General features: G+C 55.2%; 1 protein-coding gene and 1 long non-coding RNA gene across 4 annotated transcripts in view; one reads left to right on the plus strand and one right to left on the minus strand.

Moving 5' to 3' along the window:
• The window catches only part of PEMT (phosphatidylethanolamine N-methyltransferase), a 38,219-nt gene that overhangs the window by 11,252 nt on the left and 1,575 nt on the right, over positions 1 to 25,392 (minus strand). For all 3 annotated transcript variants that reach the window (XM_068699871.1, XM_068699870.1, XM_068699869.1), the window contains exons 2-3: positions 24,274 to 24,381; positions 6,225 to 6,340 (exon numbers count right to left, since the gene is read on the minus strand). In XM_068699871.1, coding sequence (XP_068555972.1) covers positions 6,225 to 6,340; positions 24,274 to 24,366 — 209 coding nt within the window. In that variant the 5' untranslated portion in view covers positions 24,367 to 24,381. The remainder of the gene's footprint in view (positions 1 to 6,224; positions 6,341 to 24,273; positions 24,382 to 25,392) is intronic.
• Positions 300 to 5,919, plus strand: LOC137865101 (uncharacterized). Its single transcript, XR_011101756.1, has 2 exons — positions 300 to 679; positions 4,552 to 5,919. It is a non-coding gene; the product is annotated as an uncharacterized lncRNA (long non-coding RNA).

Genomic DNA, 25,392 nt, shown 5'->3' on the forward strand with positions numbered 1-25,392 from the left:
TGACATTTCTCAGGATCCCCTTTTCCAGTGGGAGAAGCAATGGTGAGCAGCCAGGGCTTGACCTCGGGCACTTATTTTAACTCGCAACCCTTGGTGGAAATGTCTTGGAAATGTCCTGGAAATGTCAACCCCACCAATGCACAATATGATGCAAAAAAAAAAAAATAAATATAAAATGCACAAAGACGCCCTGGCAAACGCTGGAGGCTGCGATGCCTCAGCACGGGACCTGGAGGACTGGGGAACAATCCCCCGGGGTTATCTCGTGCTCCCACCCCCGTTCCTCTCCACCAAAACATTTTGCAGCTTTTGTGGGCTCGCCACGTGCCCAGGAGTGATTCACGGCTGAGGCCTGACAGTCAGGGGGAGGACGGGAGCAGCGAAAGGAAAATGCTGGAGCTGTGCTTCTCGGCTCCAGGCTTAGGCAGGCATTTCGGGTCTGACCTCCCAAATGCTTGTTTGCGAGCGCAAAATCCGTGACCCCCCTGTCCTGGGCCACCCGAACTTTGCCCAGGAGCAGGGCTTGGCAGCCCTGGCGCCTCGCATAGCTCCGGTGCGAGCGGAGGGCTCCAAACAAGATAAGGCTGTGATTCAGAAATGCCCGTTAATAACAGGCAGATGAGATAAGAGCCCCACGGAGCTGCGTGCAGCGCCTCTCCACATGCTGCTGACACACGAGGTAGGAAACTCGGAGCGTTTTTTTTGTTTTGTTTTGTTTTAATGAGCACCCTGGAGGCTGAAATTCAAGTGGAATAACAGCACTCCTGCGCCCCTGGCCATCGCTGCCTGCCTCTTGCTCCTCGTGCTCCCCGCTCTGCGCGTGGAACAGACCCGGTGGTTTCAGGGCTGCCAGCTCGTGTGATGTTATCTGCGCTGCTTGGGAGGGTTTTTTTCCTAACGTCCAGCTCTGCGAGCCTTGCAAATCCCTTGGTTTTCTTTGCTGCCCAAATTGGAGCTGAGAGTCCTGCCAGGGAAGCTGACAGAGCCGGGGCTGCACCTTGCGAGGCACTCGCCAAGCAAAGCCCAGGATGTTTCTTAAACCTTACGGTGCACAGACCTGGCTGATACCTCTTGTTTTCCTTGGAGCTCGTTCCTACCAGGTTTCCTACTCTCCGGGAGCTTTTAGGCCCCCACAGCAAGCCGTTTCATCCTTCAGCATGGACTAGAGCAAAGAAGCAAAACACAAAATAAATGTACTACGCTGGGCAGGGAGCTGGAAGGAGCCTTGGAGAGCTCCTCCGTGACCCAGCACGCTGCCCTCTGCTCTCCAGGTTCATCCTGGTTTTGTTTAAAACCAGTGCTGACGGGAAGGCACAATCCAGCAACCTCACAGCCCTTCGCATCGCATCCCTGATGTTTGTTTTTCAATAATAAAAGCGTCCCCGCTGAGGAAGCCCAAACCTGCGTCCCTGCTACCAGCACTGCCGGGGTTTGGATGGAAAACCATCGCCCTGAAGGGATGCAAAAAGATGTGAGCAGGGAGGTGCAGGTATGGCGTGGTGCTCAGAGGCTGCTTTTTTGCTCGGGATTAGCAGGATTAATGCTATCTTGCATCCTTGGAGCTCCCCTATCCTGTGCTCGTGACCTGCCTCGGCCTCGGAGCATGAGAAGCACAAAGGTGGCTTCGAGAGCACGAACTGGAGGTTTTGCAACCAGCACGTGAGGCTGTTTGCTTTGGCAAAGCCGCGTCCCCTGCTCCAGCTGATGCCATCCTCCCTTCTCACGGGTGGCAGGAGCTACCCTCAGCAGCACGCCCTGCTTCGTGCCCTGCTTCATGCCCTGTTTTTTGGCTTGCAGCTAGGCAGGGAGGCGTTTGCGCAGAGCTAACGGGCTGCCTTGCCCTGCAGTGCTGCTTTCCACCTTCCTAGACACACATTATTTGCATTAAACATGATGCGCGCCGGAGTTTTCAGCACTGGTAAATAAACCTTTCAAGCAATTTATGATGCCGGGCCACGACGAGCAGCACGGAGCCGTCAGCAAATGCAGTGATTGTGGCATCCGTGCGGGGGAGCCCCCCGGGGGCCACGGCTCACCCTCCTGGCATGGGGAGGATGAAGCGGGGGCCGTCCCCATCGTCGTGTGGCACGAGTCCCGCGGCCACCCATCACCGGTCCCTTTCTCCATGTGCCTCTGAGTCACGTTCATCCCAGCGTTTATTGCTGGCTGTGCTGCAAGGCAGCGTCCCGGCTCGGCACCCGAGAGGATGCTGCTTGCAGCCGGGCTTTGTCCTGGTACCTGGAAACGCTTTTGTGCGCCGAGCGGAGCGAGTGCCGTGGGGAGGAGCTGCCCTCCTCCCAGGGCAGGGATGGATGGGCTGTGACCTACTTTAATCACATCCCCGGCTGCTGTCACGAGGATGCCAGTGATTGTGGGGTAGAGGGGGTCTGCGGGGTGCCCCCCAGCTTTGGGGAATGGAAATGGGGGAAACGGGGCTTCCCCCAGCATCTCCCCATGCGTACCTGTGGGTTTGCCGGCACAAACACCAGCGGCACCCGCTCCCTGCCCCAGCCAAAAATCCCAAATCCACCAGCTCTGGCCCAGCTGGCAGACGTGGCTGATTCCCTGAGGGGTGCAAACAGCCCCGTGGCCACCTGCACAACCTCCCCATCAGCGGGGTTTGCCCCAGGATGCCAAGGCAACCGGCGCTGCTTTCCCAAAACAAAGGGCGTTTGCTCAGGCACTCGGCTGTTGCCGTGCAGACGGTGCTGCGTGGTGGGAATAAAGCACATGAACTGGAAAAGCACTCTGGAAATGGCCCCGCAGCGCGGGGACGGAGGTGTCACACAGCTGGAAGTGGTTTTTAACCCGCAGTGTGCTCAGCCTCGAGGGCAAGGGGAATACCGGGGGCACCGCTCCTCCCGCGGGGATGCGGAGGGGACCCGTGGCCAGGTTTGCACAAACAGGAGCTTATATTGCAAAAACAGAAAGCCAACCAAACCTGCAGCCCCAATGCATCCCCAAAAGCCACACAGAGCACGAAGCAAGCCTGGAAATGTGGTGAGAGAGGAGCTGAGCTTTTCAGCTCTTTGGGCCTCTCTCGGTGGCACGCGGTGACCACATTTTGTAACCCCTTCCCCACAAAGCAGAGCAAAGACCTCATCAAGCAAATTGGGTCGCTGCCGCAGCGCTCCCTTCGGCTGATCCCCAAAATCAGCCTGGAAACTGGGCAAGTGCAACTGGGGCAGAAGTGGGACCGGGGCTGGCAGGCAGTGGGAAGCGTCAGGGGCGCAGGCGGCTGCGCGGCATGTCCCCGTCCCCGTGCTGGAGGCTTTGTTCCCCCTGGCAAAAGCAGGCAGCAGGGGGAAAATGGTCCAGCGGTGGCCAGCGGCAAGCACCGCTGCCTGCACGCCGCAACAAAAGACCTCGCTCGTTAAAAAAAAGAAAAAAAAAAAAGGAAATAAAGCCTAAAACCATCCCGCCGATACCACCAGCAACTGTGAGCCCGGTCATCATCTTCACAGCTTCTTTTGCCAATAATGACTTTGCCTTTCTGCCAGCGCCGGGGTGTGTGTTATTTAGGTCAGCCGGGGGCTGGAGCAGCTTCTCTCCGTGCCCGGCAGCGGGTCCGTGGGGGGCACGAGGTGTTTTGGTCCACCCGGAGCTTTTCCCAGCCACGCTCAGCCTGCTGCTGGCAGCGTGGGTCGGAGGGGACGTGGGCTGCTGAGGGCCACGCTCAGTTCCCATCATGAGCGTGGTGACAAAACGCTGCGATATGGAGATCGATGCCGTTTACAACACGCTTGTTCTTGATACCAAATCCAGGAAGTAAACAAGCTGAGCGTAAAAGAAGCGCACTACTGAATGACACCCGGCCCCTCCCAGGGCTGAATCGGGTCCCAGGGTGGGTTCTTTCTGTTGAAAAGGTGTTGTCCTTGCTCAGCCTCTGCAGGGCGTGCTTGGAGCAAAGGCACCACAACCCAGACACCCCAGGGGCCTCGCTCTGCATCTGCCAAATCCCCCTTTTGGCACACTATGCGGGGTGGTGCTGTTACAGCTCGGAAAAACACCCCAAGACCCCAAAGGTGGGAAGTCTGTAAGGTCCCCAGGTACAGAAGCATCTGCACACGCCTGCTGTGGGATGAGGAGTTTGAAAAAGCATACAAAGAGGAGCAGGGGACAGCTCCAAAGGCAGCACCCCTGGCTTATTGTACAGTCAGAGCAGGGAGGGATGCCAACAAGGTGGCTAAACCCAGAGAGAGACACGGGATGGAAATGTGCAGGAGGATACAGAGGGGCATGTCCCGTGTCACAGGGTAACAGCCGTGAACACAGTGCGGGCAGGCAGTGCAGAAGTTCAGGAGTTGTTTTCCCTGATAAGAGCTCCAGTAAGAAGCTCCTGCTTCTTGCCAAACGAACATCATGAAAATCATCGCTGCTCCGAAGCAATTAAGGGTGCCTGCCTCGTGCGGTTGACTAAGCAGGTCCCCTCTGGTCACAGGTCACTCTGCATTGCTTCTCAGAAACACGCCGGGGCTGATAACGAAGCTCAGGGCTGGGAAGCACCTAATTGCTTAATAAGCATGGAATATTTCTTTTCTTACAACCAAGGTATCCCTTTGGATGGAAAAATGCGTGAGACCATCACGGCACCGACCTGGGGACAAGATTGAGAAAGGGGAGGCATCGGAGCTTGCAGCCCAGATGCCAACCTGCAGAATTTGTCTGCTCTTCCCTCCCCTGCCTCCACCTCTGGCTGGGAGCCTGTCAAAAATACAGCTGTGAAGAGGAAGCAGGTCTTTAAAAACAAAAGAGGCTTCCTGTGGGCTCCCCAAGCGCTCCCCAGCAGCCCCTGCCCACAAAAACATCAGTGCAGCCGAGCAGAAGTGACTTGGAGAAAAAAAAAATGATTAAAGGGGAAAGTGAAAGGAAGAGAGCTGTGCCCCTCCTGGTGGAAGCAGCCCTGAGATGGCAGTGCCCGCATCCACGAGTCCTCCTCTGGGCAGCTGGAGCCCAGTTTGGGGCTGGCTGCTGCTTTCATGTGTGAGCAGGGGGCAGGATCACGTCTTCCCAAACAGCACAGCCTCTCCTGGCTGGGGCTGTGGAGGGCTCACGGAGCTGGGGATGGAGCTTGAAAGCATCCCGTGGCTCCCAGGGGAAGGATTTGGAGAGCTTGGGGTGCAGTGCTGGGACAGCTCAGGCCTCCTTGACCCTCCCCATCAACGCTCAGCCCCCAGGAGCTGGGATCGTCCCCCCCATCAGCTGTGTTTTTAATTAAAGGCCGGGCTCAAGGCTTTGCACTGCTTCCCAAACAACAAGCAGCTGTGTCATCAGTGCCTGAGACTGCCGAGGCATTCCCCAGCGAAATCCAAGCGTGCCATGTCACCGAGCCACGGGCACTGAGCCCCACACCGCCTGCACTCAGCGATGGCCACATTCACTGCGAGCTTTCTTGGGCTTTCTGCAACAAGAAGCAGCGGTGACAAAGGCAGAAGGGCAAGGGCAGGTCTCGGTGTCGTTTCCAGGAAGGCAGAGCTCTTAAATACATGTGCAAATTCCAACCTGAGATCTCTGTGCCTGGGAAATTACCCGGAGTACTAAACAACCCATTAGCTCTGACCCTGGCATAATTGAATCTGGAAATTTAGTAGAGAGCCTGCCTCTCCTCACAGCGTTGAAGATAAAGCCTATCAGATCGCAGATAAATTGCTGGCATCGGGGAAATCGTCTGCAGCAAACCTCTGTGCTGCACTCAGAACGTCAGCGGACGTATTCCCGTGGTGGAGGGCGCATCAGTCACACAGCACTATTAGCACAGGGAGTGTTTAAACAGATCGCAGATAAGAGTTTGAAGAGGCTGCTCGCTAAGTGCACAGATAATCCCACTCTCCCGCACAGGAAATGGGGGTTTCTTAAAAACAGGCTTCATTTTGGTCATTGTTTTCACGAGAAAATTAAAGGATCCTGCTCTTGGGTACGTGCCCGCAGCCTTCCTGCCACCCAGCTGCACGCAGGGCAGGGGAAACTGCCCCAAAAGAGTGGGGCAAGAAAATCCATGCCACCCGATGGGTGCTGATGGTTTGCTCTCCTGCCCACAGCCACCTCGTTGCATCCCTCTGCCTGACTGGGGTGTTCCAAACCTTGGAATAAATCTGCTGGCTGAAGGGATCCGGGTAAAACCAACACGCTGGGGATGGATTCAGCCCTGCAGAGCGCACAGCCCTCGTCCCCATGCCCTGTGGGGACACCTCTTTGGGTTTCCATACAAAGAGTTGGATCCTTACCAGTGGCTCCGCACGCAGTTGAGCATCAGGATCACAGTGCCCAGGCAGTAACAGGCGGTGTGTGGAGAGCCGCAGACCCGGCTGAGCGCTCGCGTTTTGTGCTCCCATCTCGCCACCTGAAGAGACAAAAGGAAAGGAAAGGGGTGGTTGGGGGAGCTCAGCAAGGCTGAGGCTGCCCCGGGGCCATCAAAGCCAACGGGCTTGTGTGATGGAGCCTGGCACTGCTCTCCTGCAAGGAAGGAAAACAGATCCCAGAGCAGGGGACGGACCGCAGGGCCCCCCAGCTCTGATTTCCCAGGCTGGGACCTGCCCCCAGCCACGCAGACCCTACCAGGCAGGGGCAACCCCTCCCAGCCCTCTTCCAGAAAAATCTGCAGCGCTTTCCCCAGCTCCCAGCAGCAGGAGCTGACGGCCCCCTGCCCCAAAATGCAGCTGGAGAGGTGCCCCCTCGCCCTGGGAGGCTGCTGCATGCGGGTGGCTGGAGCCGCTCCCCAAATCTGCAGCTCTGGACCCACCTGAATCATCACATCCCCGAACCTTGCTCCCAACCCAATCAAAATCCCTACAGCTGGAATGTTTTCTACCTTTCCACACCCTGGTGGGAGCCAGGGGACTGTTTCAACATCAATTTGCTCCTCCGACACGGCCGGCTTTTCGTTAGCTTCAAACACTCTCCGCTCCCTCGCACGGAGCCTGGGCAGCTTTGGGGGGCACCCACAACCTGGTTATTCACCCGTTCCGAGTGAATTTGGTAATTTAGTGGCTCCGTTGAAGCAGCGAGCAGGGAAGGGCGGCTTTGCAGGCACCGCTTTCTTCCCAGGCTGCTGCAGACACACAAAGTGCCGGTGGCAGAGGGGGGACAAGCCGCCTTCGGGAGGGGAGCGAGATGAAAACCTCCGATAAGCAGGGCGCCGATTTCACATGCTGAGAGCTGATTCAATTAGTTATGCAATGATTGCTCCGAAATTACAAATCCACTCATGACAGAGAGAGCTGCTTCACTGCCTTTTCCTGGCTGGTATAAATAGTTTGTATTCTAAATTGAATTTAAAACACCGTGCGTCATGCTGCTGCTAAAACGGGAGCTGCTGTTTGAGTGCTGCGAGAGGGGAAAGAAGAAATAGAGGGTGAGTTACCACCTTTGGAAAGGAAAAGAAGTGACCACACAGGTGACTGAGTCACAGCCGAAAACCACGGCCGCGTGCCGGCTATCTCTGCGAGCCTCCTAATTTCCTCCTGGAAATTATTCTGGCGGCGTTTGCACGGGTGGCAGCTCCGGGCTCGCTCCGAGAGCTCGGCAAAGCATCTCAGCCGGTGGCAGAGCTGAGGCTGAGAGCTGAGGCCTCCAGGAGCCATCCAGGTGGCCTCGTAATTACCCTCGCTGCTACAAACACTCATCTGGGCAGCGAGAGAGCAAGACAGGGCAGAAGGAAGGAGCCTGTTTTGGAGCCCTTCGGGGCACCAGCTGGCTCCGTGCCGCTCCCGGTGCAGCCGAGCTCGTGCTGCATCGTGCAAACTCCCGGCTAGGAGCGAAACATCAACCTGTATTTGGCTGTTGCAGCCTCCAGATAGGACCCAGGACTCTTTTTCCAAGCACGCCACGAGCCCACGCATGAGTCACCAGCAGCAACGCTGAGCGAGAGCCTGCGTGGAGCCTTCCCGGGGGGCTCCTGCCAGGCCCCGCGCTGGTATTTCGGCTTCCGAACAATTAATTTGTTCCGGTTCTGGTTCTATTCCTCGAGCAGCTAATTAGTTCTGGCTCGGTTCTGCTTTTCTAATTTTAGTCATCTGCTCGCTAATATTAGCTCTCCTCCGACCTACGGCTACGCAGCTGGCTTCATGGTTTTATGAAACCATCAGCCGACGTGTTTTTATTTACTGCGCCGTGGACGCAAGATGGTTTTGGCACCCTCCGTGGCTGCAGCTATTCCTGGCACGGTGCTTGCTCCCCGGCCAAGGCTGGCAGCCCCTGCTCCCACCGCCGTGCACGGCATCGGGACGGGGAAATGGAGCAACACAAAGTTTCCTGACTTTACCCGGGGGTCAAAGCAATAGAAACTAAAAATAAGGCTCTTTCTCCAAAGCCCTGCGCTTTCACTTTAGGAAAACTGGCTGATGGCTGTAAGCAGGTTGTGAATGTTTCCCCCAAAGCTCGTTATCGGAATAAAATCAGCGTGTGGATGTGGCTGCAAAGCCGGGTGGGCTCCTGGGCCCTGCATTCTGCATTTTGGCAGGCTGCTGCTCCCAGGGCATCGCTCCCCCCGTGCGTAACGCGGGGCTGCCTCCTCCCAACACGACCCCAGCCATCTCCCCAACTGCCTGGGCAAGTGCGTAAACAGAACTGAAACCACCGGCGCGCATCCCCTGTGGCCGCCCTGCTAGGAAGAAGGAAACGTTCGGAGCTCTCTGTTCCTTTTTTTGGGGTGGGTAAACCTTCCCGAGCCACCTTGAGACGCGCCACAAATAGCCATTGGAAAAGCAATTTCATCTCACGAGCTTGCCTCCGCCGCTGATCCACGGGAAATGCTCTTTACAGCTTTGTGTGCATGGCAGACCATATCCTCTCATTAATATTTAGTATTTGTTTCAAGGAAATTGATTTATTTTTTTTTTCTGTCTGCCATCCAAGGAAGCTGGCTTTTGAACGTGCTACATTTTAATTTGCTCAACCCCAGCTTTGAAACGGAGACTTTGTTCTGTTTCGCATGACTCCCCTTCTATATCTGGCTCGCCCCTGAGGTAAGGGAACGAAACCAGACACCCCAAAGGCTGGCTGGCACATCTCACTGCTGATCAGCTGGCCGATGTCCTCATGCTGCCCCTCAGCACCACAACACTGGGTGGGCTCTACTGAATTTAGGCAGGCGGCGTGCCTGGTGGGCTGGGATGGATCAGAAGCTCTCTTTCACAAAGGGAAACTGAGGCACTGCAGGGCCGAGGTGTGCAGCTGCTTCCCAGCTCTCTGGGATCGGGGTGGTGAGGCTGTGCCCACGCCCTGGGAAATCCCAGAGCTGCTGCCCACTCGGGGAGATGCTCTGCCTGCTTTCAATTCAGCTCAAACTCAAAAACCTTAAGACAAGAACCACCTAAACAATTTTTGTAGCTTTACCCTTCAGCCTGATCTCTCCTGGGCCAGCTTCCCATGGATGCTGGGCTCCACGCTGCTGCTGGGTTGGGAAAGACCCCGACGTGAGCTCTGATGGCTCCGTGCAAACACCTCCTGCAGCGGGAGGCATGCCCCTGCCAGCTCGTAATGCCACGAGAGTGAAGGAAATCTGACAGTCCCCTTAATGCTCCTCCAGAGACCAGGGGCACCAAATCGTTCCCCTGCTATGAAAAATCAATTTTCTCATTCCGAATCCCTGAAATCCTTCATTAAAGCAGCATGACATTCCCCGCTCTCTGCCAGCACTTGGGTGCCAGAAAATGACCTTGCTTGCAGCTATTGCATTTATCTAACAGACAGGGAGAAAAGAGAGACGCCCGAGCACCCAAACTCTGACTCAGGCACTCACAGGAGTTACGTGAGAGCGGGGAGGATGCCACGATGCGGGGCAGAAATAACCCAGCGGGCTGAAAGCACACGGACACCGCGGGGCTGGGAGCCCTGGGGCTGGCTGACCTTTGGCAAATGCCGAGCAGCCAGCGATTCTGGCTGTTCCAAGTATTTGCTGAGGAAATGAGGGTGGCCTGCCTGATCTCATCCCTCCTAACAAACCGTGTGTGAGCCCTCTGCAGCCGGCAGTGCTCAGGGTGGGTTTATTGGGCAGCGCTGGTTGAGCACCGGGGCCAGGCTGAGAGCTCCAACGTGGGCTCCTGCGGCTGCTCGAGGCACGTGTCCTGCAGCTCCTCGGGGAGAAAACCTCTGCTTTTCCAGCAGGCTGCAAACCTCGGCAGAGACAGGAGGAGGGAAGCTGCAGGGCTGATCCTGGGGAGCGCCGTGCCATCTTCCACAGGTGGTATTTCAGCCATGGAGCTGCTGTTCCCCTTCCCAAACGAGGTGAGGATGCTGTGTGCCCATGCGCAGCCCCATCCGAAATGCCCGCCCCGGCACCAGGCACGGCAGAGGCTTTCCGAAGGCATGTGCTGCAACGCCCCGGGGACCAGCGTGCCACCAGCAGCAAGAACATGATTAGCGGGAGCTCTGGGCAGCGAAGGCAGGAGAAAAAGAACAGAACAAACCACGTTTTAATTTGTACAAGCTGGTAATTATAGTTGCTATCTGTCTGAAATCTCTATTGAGTTTATTTAAATATGTTCTCCATGAAGGCCATTCAGACAGGAATTATCAAGGTGTTGCAGCAGAGGAGATAATGCCATGCAGTTTTCAACAGATCAAGGGCTGATTAGGAGGAATTAATTAGCTGCTTAAACAGCCCTTGACTCGCTGCAGCAATTAGCCGTCCCCTCCCCTCAGTCACGTTCCTCGTGCAGCCGCGGCGGCGACACGAAGCGCCCACCAGCAGAACCACCAGTCCTACAGCTAAGGATGTTTTTCATCTCTCGGATTTTATCAGGCTGGTCCTTCATCATCCTCCATCCACCACCTCTCACCTGCTACGAGCCACCAGTTCTCAGCTGGGCTCTGCCACCAGCATCGCTCAGCAGCCTCAGCGCCCCGTGCCGCCGCAGCGCTGCCTGCCTCCCTCTGCTGGGCTGTCCCCTGCCCAACCTTTTCCAGAGGCAGGAGGAGAAGCTGGTGCTCAGCCACGAGAGCCCTTTCTGCCCCACGGTCCCAGGCTGCCAGCTCCTGGCAGCGCCCCAGAGGGCTCAGCTTTGTTTAATTGCTTCCTCCTGCAGCCGTGGCTCTGGACCGTCTGATGCGGAGAGCGAGTTATTGCTCTGAAGGCTTCTCAACTCGCAGGCACTCAATTACGGGAAGCCATGAGATGGTAATGGAGCCCGAAAGCTTTTTAGCAAATGATTAAAGCCCTGCAAAGTTCCCCCACTAAGTACTGGAGCAGCAGCTTCCAGTTCATGCAATTAAAACGCTGCAGTGATATTAGAAGAGACAGGCACCATATTAAGAGTTTCGTGTAAGCTGTAAGGCAACATAAGCCAGAGACTTGGCTTGTAAATGCTTTTTTTTTTTTTTTGTAACACACCGAGATGAGATGTAGGTGCTTTCAATAGCAAGGGCTCCGCAGCCCTGGGACCACCAGGATCAGAGAAGACCCGCAGCGGGGGCACAGAGGGTTTCCTACCACCCCGTTCCCAAAGCACATCCATCTCGGGGCTCAGGTCACACCCTAGGGTTTTAGGGCACCCCAAACCCTGACACATGTCCTGGGAGAGGAGGACAGGGGGCCGCCCTGGGAGGCTACACCCATCAGTTTTCTCACTTTCCCCATCTGTACGATGGCAATAACAGCTGTCGGGGAGGCGCAGCCCAGTGGAAAGGCTTAGCGGGTCCGCGTCTGCCAGAGCTCCGAAAGGAAGACGTCGGTTTGACTCAAGAAGACTTTTCCATTGCCTTCCACGAGCCCTGGGTGTGGGGTTTTGATGTTTGTTCCAGCCAAAAGAAACAACAGCGGGGCTTAGGAAAAAAGCCTGTGGTATGCAGGCGGTGTGGGAACAGCCAGCTGGAGCAGCACGGCCGCACGCACAGGTGACGGAGAGCTCCGCGAGCACACAGCCACACGTTTGCAGGCTCTGGCTGTGGAAAGTGAGAGCATCCAGGGGCTAAAGACGAGAAATATCTACAAGGGAAAAGGAGGTCGAGCTTCTCCTCAGATCCCAGGGGCGGGTTTTGTGCTGTCTGTAAGGCATCTGCCGTGGGGTGGTTGGTGGGGCTGGGGACGGCTCCTCTCCGGCAGCACAGGGCACGGCAGAGCTGCAGCACTCAGCTGTGCCAGCGTGATAAACCCATCGCCAAAACGGGGGAGTCAAGAAGAGGAAATTAGAGCTGAAGTGCTCCTTCTGGTGATTCCTGCCTGAAGAAGCCGCTGCGCCGCAGGCGAGGGGTCAACGGGACCCAGGTTGAGGACTCCGACACGGGGAGAAGAGCAAAGTGCCTACGCTTATGGAGAAGTAGAAAGATGAGCGCAGAAGAAACCCAGCCTGCCTAAACCACGGAAGGGTTTCGCCTAAAAAAAATAAACCCACATCCTTCCCCAGGGAAAGTAACTGGACTGAAATGGCACAGGTCACCTCAGCGAACGGCCTTGAGGTGGGGAAACAAAACAAGCCGGCAGGTAAACAGATAAGGGTTTCGTAAGGACTGGGTACGCTTTACCTCAAAGCCATCCCTTGAGATTACCTCCACACGAGTCTTTACCTTGAATCCACTCATGATAAACAGCTAGATAATAAATTTCATTTCTCTAATAGTGTTTATGGGATTTGTCAGAGGACCATCTCATTAGCCGCCTGCAATAAAAACAAGCGCCCTGCTTAGCGTGCGCCGCGGCAGCCCGGGCCCGCAAATGTTCCATGAGCAACATCCTTTCCTCTTCAATAAAAACAAAACCGACACGGAAGACGGGCCGCATTCGCTAGCAATTTCCAACACAAGATCTGAACGGCTTCTCCTCGAGGCAAGGAGCTCATGATTTATGGCCGAAGGGCTGGAAGCCGGCGGCAGGTGATTTCGCGTAACCGAGGCCGCGCTGCGGGAATTCGTCCTGGCAGCAGGAACCTTCGCGAGCAGCTCCCCAGGACAAATCTGGGAAGGATGATGCTCTGCAGCCGCAGGGATCGCACGGCCCTAACAGGCTCTCCCGGCCAACAAAACCCCGTGGAAAAAGTCTTAAGAAATAATGACTTCTCCAGAGCGCAGCGCGGGCTGTGGGAGGCCCCTTACAGCCCGTCTGAGATGGGGTGTGGATGGCCCGGCTTTGGGAGGGGTGCAGGGGGATGCGTGCCCTGATGCAGTAATGCATCCTAATAAAAGAGCCTCCTGAGAGCAGGGAAAGGCAGAGGCTGCACCTACACGAGGAGCTGGGGCTGTGCCAGAGCCCACAAGGATGCCGAGTGCTGCTGGGTGAGCGGCTCACGTGCAGGATGGTGAAGCATTTTCCCCAGGGGGGGATTTTGCACGTTTTATTTTTGTCATCTTCCGTGCTCAGATGACTTGGCCCCCACCCTGCTTCCCATCGCACTCAGCTCCAACCGAACCGAGCCAGAGAGCCGCACGTCTCTTGCTTTCATACATTTTTGAAGCTCGGAGCAGTCTGCAGAGCAAAAAGTTGGCTTCCCAATCCACCTGGAAGTGAAGGTGCGTGTCGGTCCCTCGCTGGTTTAACTGTTCTGCCCATCTCACGTCCTGTACTCGCTTGTTTTTTATTTTTTTTTTCCTGTTGCTCATGCTCACGCAGCACTAAATAAGCAAAGCTGAGGAAAGTGCCTGAAGTGCTGTGCACGCAGCCGCTGCCCTGAACCCGGCTGTCCCCCCAGAAGACCCATTTCCAAACAAAGCGATCCAACAATAGCACTGACGGTGTTTGAACTGGCACCAGCACATAAAGACGGGCTCTGTGCTGCAGCAGTCAGCGAGCGCTCGGTACAAATGCCACGTTAGAAGACAGCAAACGTCTCTCTTTTTTAAGACTGCCCTTCTATTTTTGCACCTCCACTCTGCTGATTTCCAAATCAGGCCCTGGGTCCCAGCTGATCCACAGGGCGAGTCCCTCTGAAGACGCTGCAGACTTCAATACCTTGTTTTTTTTTTGAGATGTGGGCATAAAGCCTTCTGTCTTTGTCACAAAGCTTCCCCTCTGCTTTCCAAAGCCTCCCAATTACTGCTGCAAACCTGCAGCTTCAAGCACGATCGCAGTTGTAAATAAGGCCAGCCTGATCAAAAAACTGCTATCCTAGCCGGAATAAAAACGGACAGACTTCAGCAAACGCATCCAGAAATATCCCTTACCGAACCAAGACAAGCCCTTCCCAGTTCCAGCTAAAAGGAGATTGAGGTCACCCAACGACTCCGACATTTCTTGCAGCTCCTGATTAATTACAAAGACGCTGCCATAAAGCTACCCCGGAGGTGTCAGCTACTGCATGTGGCTCTTTGCTCTCCCCTGTGACCCACTGCAAGCAGAAGCATCTCAGGATGCAAACACAGCACAAACACAGCCCCACGTGCTGCCTGGGCTCTTCTGTTTGCTGTTTTCAGGCCCAAGCATCGTCTTTGCAGTTTGCTCTCGTTAATAGGCTTGCTTGGATTCCAGCTCAGCCCAGCTCATTACCCACCCCGTCGAACCCGACACTAATTCAGGATCACTCCCATCGCTCCAAATAAATAATAAAATTGCCTCCACGCAGGGGTTGTTTTCTTCCTCTCTCCCCCTAATGCAGGTCTGGTAGCATCTCGTGTATCTGTTAATGAAGTCCATTAGAGCCGGAGTTTCTCAGCAAGTAAAAATTACAATCATTAGCCAGTGACTGACGAGAGACAGCAACACCATTTCTGCCCAGGCTGGCAACAGCAGTACGCCGAGTACGCGTCCCAGCGAGTCGAGCCTTGCTCTCCCGGCACACGGTACCCAATGTTCTTCATTAGCACCGCTCTTTTTAATGGAGCAAGGCAGCGTCCTGCGGCTGGTCGCAATTACCCGCAACAATTAATTCAGGGAGAAACAATGACGGGCATCGCCCAGGCACGTTTTGCAGCAGGGTGGCCAAAAGGTGAAATGGGAGAGGGTCGGGAACATTTTAAAGCCCCCAAACCAATCCGAGCGGGGGCCATGGTAGAGGAGACGTGACTGGCTTCCTCGTGAACCACTTTGTAATTTTTGTTTTAAATAGTAAAGAAACATAATGATTATTATTTTTTTGGTCGTGATGCCATAATGGCCAGGACCTGCAGTCTGGGACCAGGACTTCTTGTCCCATTTACACACAGCACACAAAGCTGGTCTGCTTCTCCCTCAGCCGTAGCCGCTCTCCTGCTGCCCTTTTGTGAAATTAGGGCTTAATTCCCTGGAATAAGCCTGCTAATAAGGCCTCCCAACACACCCATCCTTCTGGACAGCGTGTACCCGCTCGGCGCTCTCCCAGAGGCTCTGACGGGAGGGAGGAGGAGGAGGGGGGGGGGGGGGAAGAATAAATATGCCTGGCAGAGCACAAAATGCCACAGAAACCCTACACCCCTTCACAGAGGAGTGAGACTTCGCTGGAAGAGAGGTACTCGGTGCTCCGGGTACGGAGCTCTGTGGAGCGCGGCCTCCGGCCTAGGGCCTCCGGGCCTCCCGGGGCCTAGCGTCTCACGTTCCCTGCTCCGTGCTAAGCCTCCCCTGGGAACATGTCCCACAGTGCCGAGGACACGCATGTTTGTGATGCTGCTGGCGTCCCCGCGGCCAACAATAGCGAGGGACACTTCGATCTTTATGTAACGCGGGCGGCCGCGCGCTCCCTTCCCCATGTCCTCGGGGAGGGGACGTTCGCACCGCCCGGCACAACACGCAGGGCCCCGGCCCAGGAAAGCCTTTTTTTTATTATTTTTGATGTTTTGGGAAGAGGATGTAGCCTCTTCCCAATGGAATTTCCTTTTTTTTTTTTAATTCAGTGCTTTCACTTTGTCCAGGCTCCAAAGGAGATGGAAAAGTGCAGGTCTTACCAGGCATGTGGAGCTGCTTATTAGGCCAACGTGTGAGTGAATTCAAGTGAAATAAAGTGAAATAAAGCTCGTACTAACCAGCTAAAGGATTAAACACAATAACCAACCCCTTCAGGATTGCTGCTGTTATACCTGGGGCTCCTGTGGGTGCTTACAGAAGGCCCCAGCTGCCCCCACATGCCCCTAGGTAAATATAACCCAAAAGCCAAGGGAACCATCAGTGCCCCCCAGCCCAGCGATGTGCACTACAGGGGAGCTCCTCCTCTGTTTTGAAGCCTCAAAGCCCAGCACTACAACACATTTAAGCCCTACATATCATGCCCAACCTGGTTGGAGTCGCTGTGGTGGTTTTACCACGCATCTGTACTGGAGCACAGGTCCCAAAAAGGACCCAGGACCCCCGCGCATCCGCACAGCGTGCCCTTGCAACACGGCTGCAGCTCCTGCTGGTCTCTGCTGACGGCTACAGGCAGGAAAATAATGTTCCTCAATTGGGCAATGCATTTATTTTGGCTTCCGAGTACATCCATCTCTGGAAAAATGATTGCACGCCACGGTCTTGAAATGAAACTAATTCATTTCTGCTCTCCAGCCTTGGGAATCAAATGAGTAACTCTGCAGTCATTAAAACAACGTCCTGGTAAAAATAAACAGGAAAGGGCACTTAGTAGGAATGCTTCGCAGTTAAAAATGCTGTATCTCAGCTGAGCTCATTCAGTTTTTAGTATGAAGAGCCACGCGTGCCCCAAGGTGCTGTGATCTGGGATTACTCCAGGCCTGTTACACACACACACACGTAGCCGTGCTCCCCATGGCAATGGGGGGTGCAGGAGATGTTTCCATTGCCGTTTCCATTGCTTGGCACACCTCGCAGCTTCCCTCTCACCACCGTGAGCATACAGGGTTTTATTATTTCACATGGACCCTTGTAGAAAACTTTGGCTCTCCCACCTCAGCACCATCTGAAATCCAAGACCAGTCTGGGATACCAGAGAGCTGGAAATAAACCAACCTCCCAGTGCAATCCAGGCACAGACGGAAGGGTTTTTTCCCATTTCAAACCCCCCCATGGGACTTTATGGATTGAGCACCTAGTGGTGGACTCACTACCGAAAACACAGCTCTGGGGGATGAGGCAGGAATAGAAACATCAGGGCCATGTGGGGCGATTTTGGGTCCCTTGTCTCTTCACTCGTGGGGAGGAGGAAGCTAAATTTGGTCCTTCTGAAAGGGGTATTTCTATAGCAAGGGGGAGGCTCCATCCGGAGGTGGTCACGGATAGCACCAGGAGGAGCTGATGCTGGATGAGGGGCAGGAGGTGAGACAAGCAGGCAGAGTACCATACAGGATCATAAAAGCTGCGTGGACTTTTTCCTTCCCTGAAAACGTCTTTGTGCTTTTCTGGCGAGGAGCTGCCACAATTACAGCTCCTTTTTATAAGCGAGGCACGAGGCAGATAATGAGCAAACCTCCCACCGCACAAAGGCGGCGGCGAAGGTGTTCTCCAAGCCCTGATGGTCAGGCTTTCCCGCAATGGCTGAATGCAAAGAAAATTGCTAAAGCCCATCTCTATTTCACCCACTTGAGGCTCACAGCCTGCTTTTTCTTCCCAAAAGTGCAAAAAAAAGGATCACACCGAAGTGAATGTGCCCACGCAGACTGCGAGTGAAAGCCCTTCAGCCAGCCAGACGCCGCTCGCACGCCCCGACCTGCAGAACGAGCCCGGCACTGAATCATCTGCTCTGGAGGAGTAAAATGGGGAACAAAAAAGGGTTTTCAGGGAGAAAAAAAAAAACAACAAAAAAAAACACAACAAGATATAGTTAAATCTGGACAACTGGGTCATGCACTGAGGAGGTTCGTGATGGCGGTGGTACATGGGAAAATGGAGAGCTCCCCTCAGCCTTCCTCTGCCTCACCCCAAAATTCGCTGGGAGATGGGGGAAGTTTAACGAAGCCACATGCAGCTGTGCAAGCCTGGGGCTGCCAGCTTTTCTGGCAAGGAAATTCTTAATTTTCAAGTCAGGCAGCACTGGGGGGAGTGCAGATATTTGTTGAGCTGAGACGAGGCTCCCAATATTTACCAGGAACCGGTGCCCAGCTGATGCTGTGGCTGAGCTGCCCAGTTTCACCCACGAGGGATGTCGGAGTCCTCTGCCAAGTGTCACTTCCAGCTCCTTATGCCACGGGGGATAAAATATGGTTCGAAAGGAAAACGAGGGCTTTGCTTTATGAGTTCGGCAAGGGTGGGGGAAAACCAGACGTAACAAGGGTGCATTTTTGTGGGGGTGCTGACCCTAAGCGTAAGGCCCAGCTGACCCCTGTGACCCAGCAGACCGAGTGTCTCTGCCTTTCCTCATCAAAGCAGCCTATTTTGGGAGACGCTGTCTTTCTGGGAATTGGACAGGCTTCTGCTAAACAGGCAGCCCCGAGGCATAACCGGAAAACACCGAGCTCGATCTACAACCGTGGCAGAAACACGTCTGGAAGGAAGCCCGTGCACGTTTCCAAGGACAGAAAATGTCCTGACGCAGACTCAGGGCTCCGTAGCCCCCAGCCCCAAAACTGGGCACGAAAACTGCAAAGCCCCGAGCTGCCTTCCACGCCTCCTGGGCTGGGTAGATAAAACCACCACCACTTTCTTTTTTCCTTTGTCCCGTGGGATGTAGGTGGTGATGGGAGAGCGTGTCTTGCTGCAGTCTGCAGGATAGGGATGGAGGGGCAGAGAGGAAAGGCCTCTCCCAGCTCCGAGGGTCTATAAATAATCCTCTGCCGCACAATGACTTGGGAATCTCAGCTTCAATGTATTTTTTCATCTTTTGTGCGTGTGCTGACTTACTCCAGCAGGGCTGCCAGCATCCCGCAGTTTATTTTTAAAATGCTAAACAAGAAAAGTCCGGAATGCGCAACAACCCCTGGGTTCCTAGAGAAGCATGTGGCAAAAGCTAAAAAAAGGAGGCTGCTTTTCGGGCCATTTTGGCCACGATTCACGGGGAACTATGAGGTGAGAGGCAAGATCCTGACGTCAGTTCAGAGCAATGCTGAGTGGGCATCGTGTACCCAAGGAGAATCCTAAATTCCTGCGTGGAAATAGTTCAGGTGCCCAAGCATGGGCTGGGACCGGTGCACGGTGGCTGCTCGAGTGGCTGGCCTCCACGATCCCCTTCTGCAGCAGGCAGCTCAGCCTGCGAGGATATAATAAAGACACTGCACGGCTTTTTGAGGAGGAATGAGGTTAAAAAACCTGGCTGGGAGGCTGAAGGGGAGAGGGAAGCGGTGCTGGGATGCAGGATGCGGCTCCCCCGCCAGGTAACACAGCTCCTAATTGTGGTGCTCCAGCCGGCAGGCTGGAGGATGTGACCCAGTTTGGGCGCCTGTTATGTGGCTCACAGCGGTGCTGACACACTGCAAAGGCTAAATTTATCAGCCAGGCAGGTGCAGAGTTACGGGGCAGAGGACAGGGGACTCACAGCAGGATGAGTCCCGGGGCGTTTGTTACGAGAACGGCCGGGGGAATCGATCCCAACGCGATTACAGCATCGCTCCGAAGCCATCACCACCCGAGTGGGCAGCGTTACCAAGTCACTCGGAACAAAATTGCCACTAAATGCTGTTTGAGGGGGAAAAAAAAAAAAGAAAAAAAAGCAAATCCTCGCTGTTTCTCAGGCATTGTAGGCAATGAAAACGGCTATTGCCGCCTGGTAGAGAGCCCAATTATGAATAATGTGGATTCTCTCCCCGCACAAAGGATGAAAGGGAACAGGGCTGGTGGTGACATTTTAAGACCGGAGATGTAAGAATGAAGCTGAGCCTCGTCGTGAGCCCAGCTCTACCCCAGCAAAGAGCCGCTTGCTGCAGTCAATTGCCTTGCAGCGTGGCTCGAAGCCCCGCTATTGATCTGGCATCTGCTCTGCGCAGATAACCATTGTCACTGTGCCACGGCTGCAACGATGGGATCTGAAAGCGCTTTCCAGAAGACGTCTGAGGGCTGTTTTCCTGCTCTTACCCACAGCTGCACGCAGGCAGAGGGTTTTTTTCCGGGAGATCACGAAACTCCTGCAGATTTGCAGGCCCAAAGAGAGCATTAAATCACCAGCTCCAGCTTGCTCATCGACCCAATCCTTCAAACCCCAGCCACCCGCCCTGCACCGAATGCTCGAGCTGCGTGCAGGGCCCCCCTCCACCAGCAGCCCCCCCAACCCTCACCCAGATGCTGGCTTCCAGCCATTTCTTATGCTGCAGTTTCCTTCCCCCAGCCAGGTACTAAACGCACCGCAATCAAGCCACCTCTCAGTCTCCCCCCTTCTGCAAGACAAGCAGCGAGAGCTGCCGAAATCCCTCAGCAGAAGGCGTTTTTCTCCTGCCCCCGGAAGGTTTGCCAGGTCTGCACCCGGAGGTCTCAATCCTGACAGCTCCCGGCAGCGGGGGGAGGTTTTTAGGCAGGCACCTTCCTCCGAATTTAGCGAGAAGCGGTCAGAGGGCGGTGAGATTGGGCTGCCGGCGTCTGCAAACTCCCCCCTCCGCCCCACTCAAGCGCTTCTTATCCACTTGGCAGCTCTCTCTAGTCTCCAAAGAAGGAGAAAAGGAAGGGAAATTAAAAATAAACGAACCAAGAGATACACATCCATCAGGAGCCAGGCGTTGTCAGCTCAGGTCCCTGTGCAACTGCTTCTTTAATCAAAACCTCATGCAGTTTAAGCACTTGACAGAAATTCTAGAACAGAGATCTTGTTACCCTGAACAGGAAAACCTGCAACCTTGAAGAATAAAATCACATTTGCCTGATGGGCTCTATTTTCTTTTATAAATCATGCTAAATTATGCTAATCCCATTCCTAGCCTTGACACCTGAGGTTTCGCCCCGCAGATTCCTGCGCCATGCACGGGTATTTCGAGGGGGTCACCAGAGGTGAGGAGACGAGCACGCTCTCGCGCAGCAGCTGAAGATGTGCCGTGTCTAAATCAGGCTGTGACGCCAGCCAAAAAAACTTTTAAGAGGCTCAAATCCGGAGAAGGATCGCTGATGGATGTGCTCCCTGCTTCGACCTGTTTGCGTGGAGGTGGACGTCAGCCACCTTGGCTCCCAGCTCTGCCACTTGCCTGCTTGCTGTTGAGACAGCACCAGAAACCACCCAGCTTTCTAGAAACTCCCCATATGCCAAGGCTCGGAGAGCTCTTTCAAGCCTCCAGCACGCAGGTTATCTGCCTCTCCTGGCTTGGAAATGTTTGTCCCCGAGGAGCTGTTATTTAATATCTTCCTTAGTTACCAACGGAAGGGAAATTTTGCCCATCGTCCCGCGGCTTTCCAAACACAGATGGGATTTATTGAAGTTTCTGCCTCCCCGACCTCATTAAAGTTTTATGGCACGGCTCCAGCCACACGCCTCCTCCTCGCCAGGTGCCCCTCAACAGCCCCACTGAGGCTCAGGTCTCCCGGTTGCTCTCAACATCCTCGGGCAGCTCGAGCAACTTTCCTCCTGGAACGGCTCCGCTGCTGCTTTTCGGGGCCTCACGGGCACCCTGGCTCACGTGGGAGCGTGGCACCCAGCAGCTCCTTTTGTAACAGCCCCAGCGGGTGGGAAAGCAAGAGACAGCACGAGGAGGAGAGGAAAAAAAAAGAGGTGAATAGTGCAGGAACGTGTCCGAGCTGTGCCGTGGATGACATAAGCTGGGGGCCACCCAGGGATGAGCTGGGTTTTAATTGGCACTGATTTCGGGAAGGAGAAGAAGGGGTGTGAGGGCTGGGTTTTGGTGGGGAGGTGCAGCAGGAGACCCCAGGGGGACATTCATGGTACCCCCAGCACGTGCATGCAGGGAAGATGGTAGGAACTGGGAGAGCTGTGGTCTTTTTGGGGGGACTTTTCCCCCTTGTGGAATGAAGGAGCATCAGCCCAGCCCAGCTCGAGTCCTGCAGGCTGCTCCTCTTCGGCTCTGTTCCTCTAAACCGCTTCTCTTAAGCGAAGTACACCACTCGACTCAACGAGCTCTTGGGTTTTCTCTGAAGCCACGCTGCTCCACAGCCTCCGTAGCTCTTGCTTCATCTCCAAACACTGCGGTTTTGTCCAAAAGAAACACGCCGGCTGCTTAGCAGGGCAAACTCCCCGTGACCGCTGAGAGCAGGGCAGCCAGAGCTCACTGCCCCGAGGCCCTGAGGTGCCTGTGCAGTGCCCGAGCCCCCGCCGAGGCAGGGTTTCCCCACCACATATTTATTCAGAGGCTCTGCGCAGCAAGGACAACCCGGCGCCAAGCTTTGCAAGAGGCAGACCTGGCCGGAGTTCAGGAGAAAAAGGGAATGAAGACGCTGAACTAAATCAGTGCGTCCCCACCCGATTTCTTCCCAAATCGGGAATTTCACGCACAGGAGGTGTTTTGACCAGGGCCCCACGTTGCTTAGTAAGCACTGAGAGCAGAGGGTGCCTGGCACTGCCCAGAAACCCTTCTTTGCACTGAGGCTCTTGCAAGCCCAGACGAAGTAATTCAGATGCAGAGACGAGCTCAGCTGCTGGGAAGGAACTCAAAGAAAAAAAGACAAAGGGAGCCTGTGCAGGGATGTAGAGAAAGAAAGAAGAGCTGCTGGCTCCGTGCAGGCAGGGGACAGTAACCAGACAGACAGGCTAGGGAAAATTCAGGGATGGCTGGAGCCACTCCTGCTAAGTTGCACCCCACAGCAGGGGCTTGCACAGGGCTGCAGGTCCCCCAGCACCCCTGCAAGATCCTCCAAGCAGTGCCTGGTGCGAGCCAGAGCCTGGAAGGGGCTGAAAACATCAGAGAGATGCCGGGAGCACAAGCGTGTGGATGGAGGCACATGGACTGCGCGAGGCACCCGGCCCTCTGCAGCTGGGAGTCCAGTTCCACGCTCGCCTCCCCAGAGCTCCCCACCAGCACGCCCGCTCGGGTTGCTGGCTGCAAACCCATGCAGAGATGGCTGCAAACCCATGCAGAGATGCCTTCTGCTCCCCGCACGACTTGCTTGCAGTGCCACCTGCCGCCAACGGCAATGCTCTTCAGACGCTCGGAGGGGACGGCAGCAAGCCACAGCAATGAACTTCCTGCTGTTACATCAGCCTTCCCCGGCCTTTAACAGCAGCCAAACTCTTGATCCAAAAAGCAGCGCTATTTCCCAAGCTGCAGGCATCCCGCGACTCACAGGCAGAGCAGCAGACGCCAATAAAGGACTTTTTTTTTCTTTCCCTTTTATGCAGCTTCTCGCTGGAGCCCGTCTCTTCCCCCGGAGACCACATCCCGAATCTTCTTGTTCATTGCTGCTTTATGCTGAGCGATGACTCCACAGCTGAAATAACGTGGCATATTCTAGCTCGCATTTCAGACGCCGTGAGACTTTTTAATAACGAGTTGCATGAAAAATTAGGGAGGCTGCAACAAAGAACTCCGACAGAGGTTTCCACAGTGACTCACGGCTCGGAGAGCCTCGCTTTTCCAAAGCCCAGCGTGAGACGATCTCAAGAGCCCCCGCACTCGGAGAGAGCCGAGTCCTCCCCCTCTGGAAAAAAACAAGGCCTTTTTAAGGAGACTTCCCCGGGGTGAGAAGCGCTGCGGGGAGCTTTGGCAGGCGGCTTCTGGAATCTTGGCTGCGCTGCCATCCCGTTTCCATGAGTGCTTGCGGGGAGAAGGCTTCGTCCCCAGCCCTCAGCTGCGCTGCAGAGGATGCTGTGGGAACTCGTGCTCCCCGTCCTGGGCTCCCCAGCTGGCGCCTTGGCTCTGCAGTGCTCGCTGCTCTTGCAGGGAGGTGGCAAACCGCAGTGATAAAGGGCAGAGAAAGCTCTTCCAGCATCAGCTCCTGAAGCTTTATGGTGCCCAGCAGCAACCCACAGAGGCAGCGAGCATCACCTGTGCCCAGGTACCCTACCCACGCTTCGGGCTGGCTCGCTGCCACCTCTGCAGCTCTTCGCCAGAGTTTGCAGCGTGATGGAGGAGGGATTTCTTCAGGTTAACTTTTTTGGCTGGTTTTGTTTCCTGCATCCACACAACCACCTGCCAACGAACTTTGAGGAGAAGCAGCAGGAGACGCGCCCAGCGCATCCCCAGTGTGGGGGGTGACCAGTGCCCAGCTGCTGGGGCAGGAGGTGCAGCAGGAGGTGGCTGAAGGATGGATCTGCCTGCTCTTTCCCCTCTCCTGAGCTCGGTTCCTCATCCCTTCTGCCTCCTGCGCTGGCTCCTACCTTCCTGTCCTCTGCCACATCGGTCACAGCCACCGCTGTCCCCAGGAGACAGCACAGCTCCCTGCTCACCCACTTGGAGTGCCCCCAACCTGGGCACAGCTCTCCCCACCCAGCCCAGCAGACTTCCCCAGAGGTGGTTTCTCCTCTGGCCTCGTGTTCCCAGAGCAATAAACACCACCACCAGTGGGGAGGATGACAGGGTTCCTGCAGGAGAGATGATTTAGGGGTGTTTGGAAGAGGTAGGGGGCTGCTCAGCACAGCCCAAAGGGGGTCCATCCCCTGGTGTGGCCGGTGTGCAAGCGGCTCTTACCACGTTCCAGAAGAAGGGGTTGAAGGCGATGGAGAGGATGGCTGCAATGAAGCCAGAATCGGTCATGTCCACGTAGCCAAAGAGCTGCGCCATGGCTGTAACATCCACCTGGGGGGAGACAGGCAGTTATTGGGGTCGGGGGGTGCCTGCGGGGGCACCGAGCCTCATACCCAAAGGGGGTGTCTTCATCCCAAACCCAACGCCCTGCAGGAAAGGATCAATCTTTCAATGTCCCCATCGTTAAATCTTGCAATGCTTAGTGTGCAAGGCCAAAAAAAGGGGTGGAGGCTCCCCCAAAACCAGCTCCCCACATGCCTCAGGGAGCGCCGTGTCTGCAGCGGTGCCCAAAAAGACCTGGGCCTTGTGAGGACCTGCTGCTGTGAGGTGGGCACCAGCACTACAGGGAAACCCTACATGTTTCTGAGCCACAGGGAAGGGGGCACTGCTTCACGGCCTCCTTGCTCTTGGGGAGGACAAACACCCCAAGCCCTGCACCGTGCAGCCTCCAACTTGTTTTCCATTACACAAGACCGATGCCAACCCGTGGCACAGTGTGCACAGATGCACTTGCATCATTAGCTGCAAAAAAAACTTTCCTCTGTTATGTAACAACAACAAAAGAAAACCCTTAAACCTTCCTGGTTTTCCTCCTTTTCTCCTTTCTGTTTTTCCCCCTATTTCCTTTTATCTCCACTCATTTTTTTTCCCAGGACAGCTCCCTGTCGCTGTTTTTATGTGCAGCAAGCCATGCTGCTTCCCCATCCCTCCCCCTCTCCTTGCAGTGGTATGTGGATGAAAAACAGCCAGCGCCTTTTTTTTTTTTTTCCTCCAAAAACTTTGAAAACAAAAGACAAAATAGCAGCCCGGCCCCAGCCTTTCCCTCACTTGAATCAACACCAAGACAACACTGAGACGTGGAAGGATTCTGCTTCCCAAACACAGCTGTGTTTGCGAGTCCTGTGATGCCAGGGGATGGGAAGGGCTGGAAAAAGCAGCCTGACCTCTCCTGTCCAGGGGAGAAGCTCCCGCGGGCTCCTTCCAAGGAATCGGAGCTGTGACAGCAGTCACGGAGAGGGGCTGCTCGGCCTGCTGTCCCCTCACGGCCAAATGACCGCCCAG

The sequence above is a fragment of the Anas acuta genome, chromosome 15 (assembly GCF_963932015.1).
Source record: "Anas acuta chromosome 15, bAnaAcu1.1, whole genome shotgun sequence".
NCBI classification, from domain to species: Eukaryota; Metazoa; Chordata; class Aves; order Anseriformes; family Anatidae; genus Anas; species Anas acuta.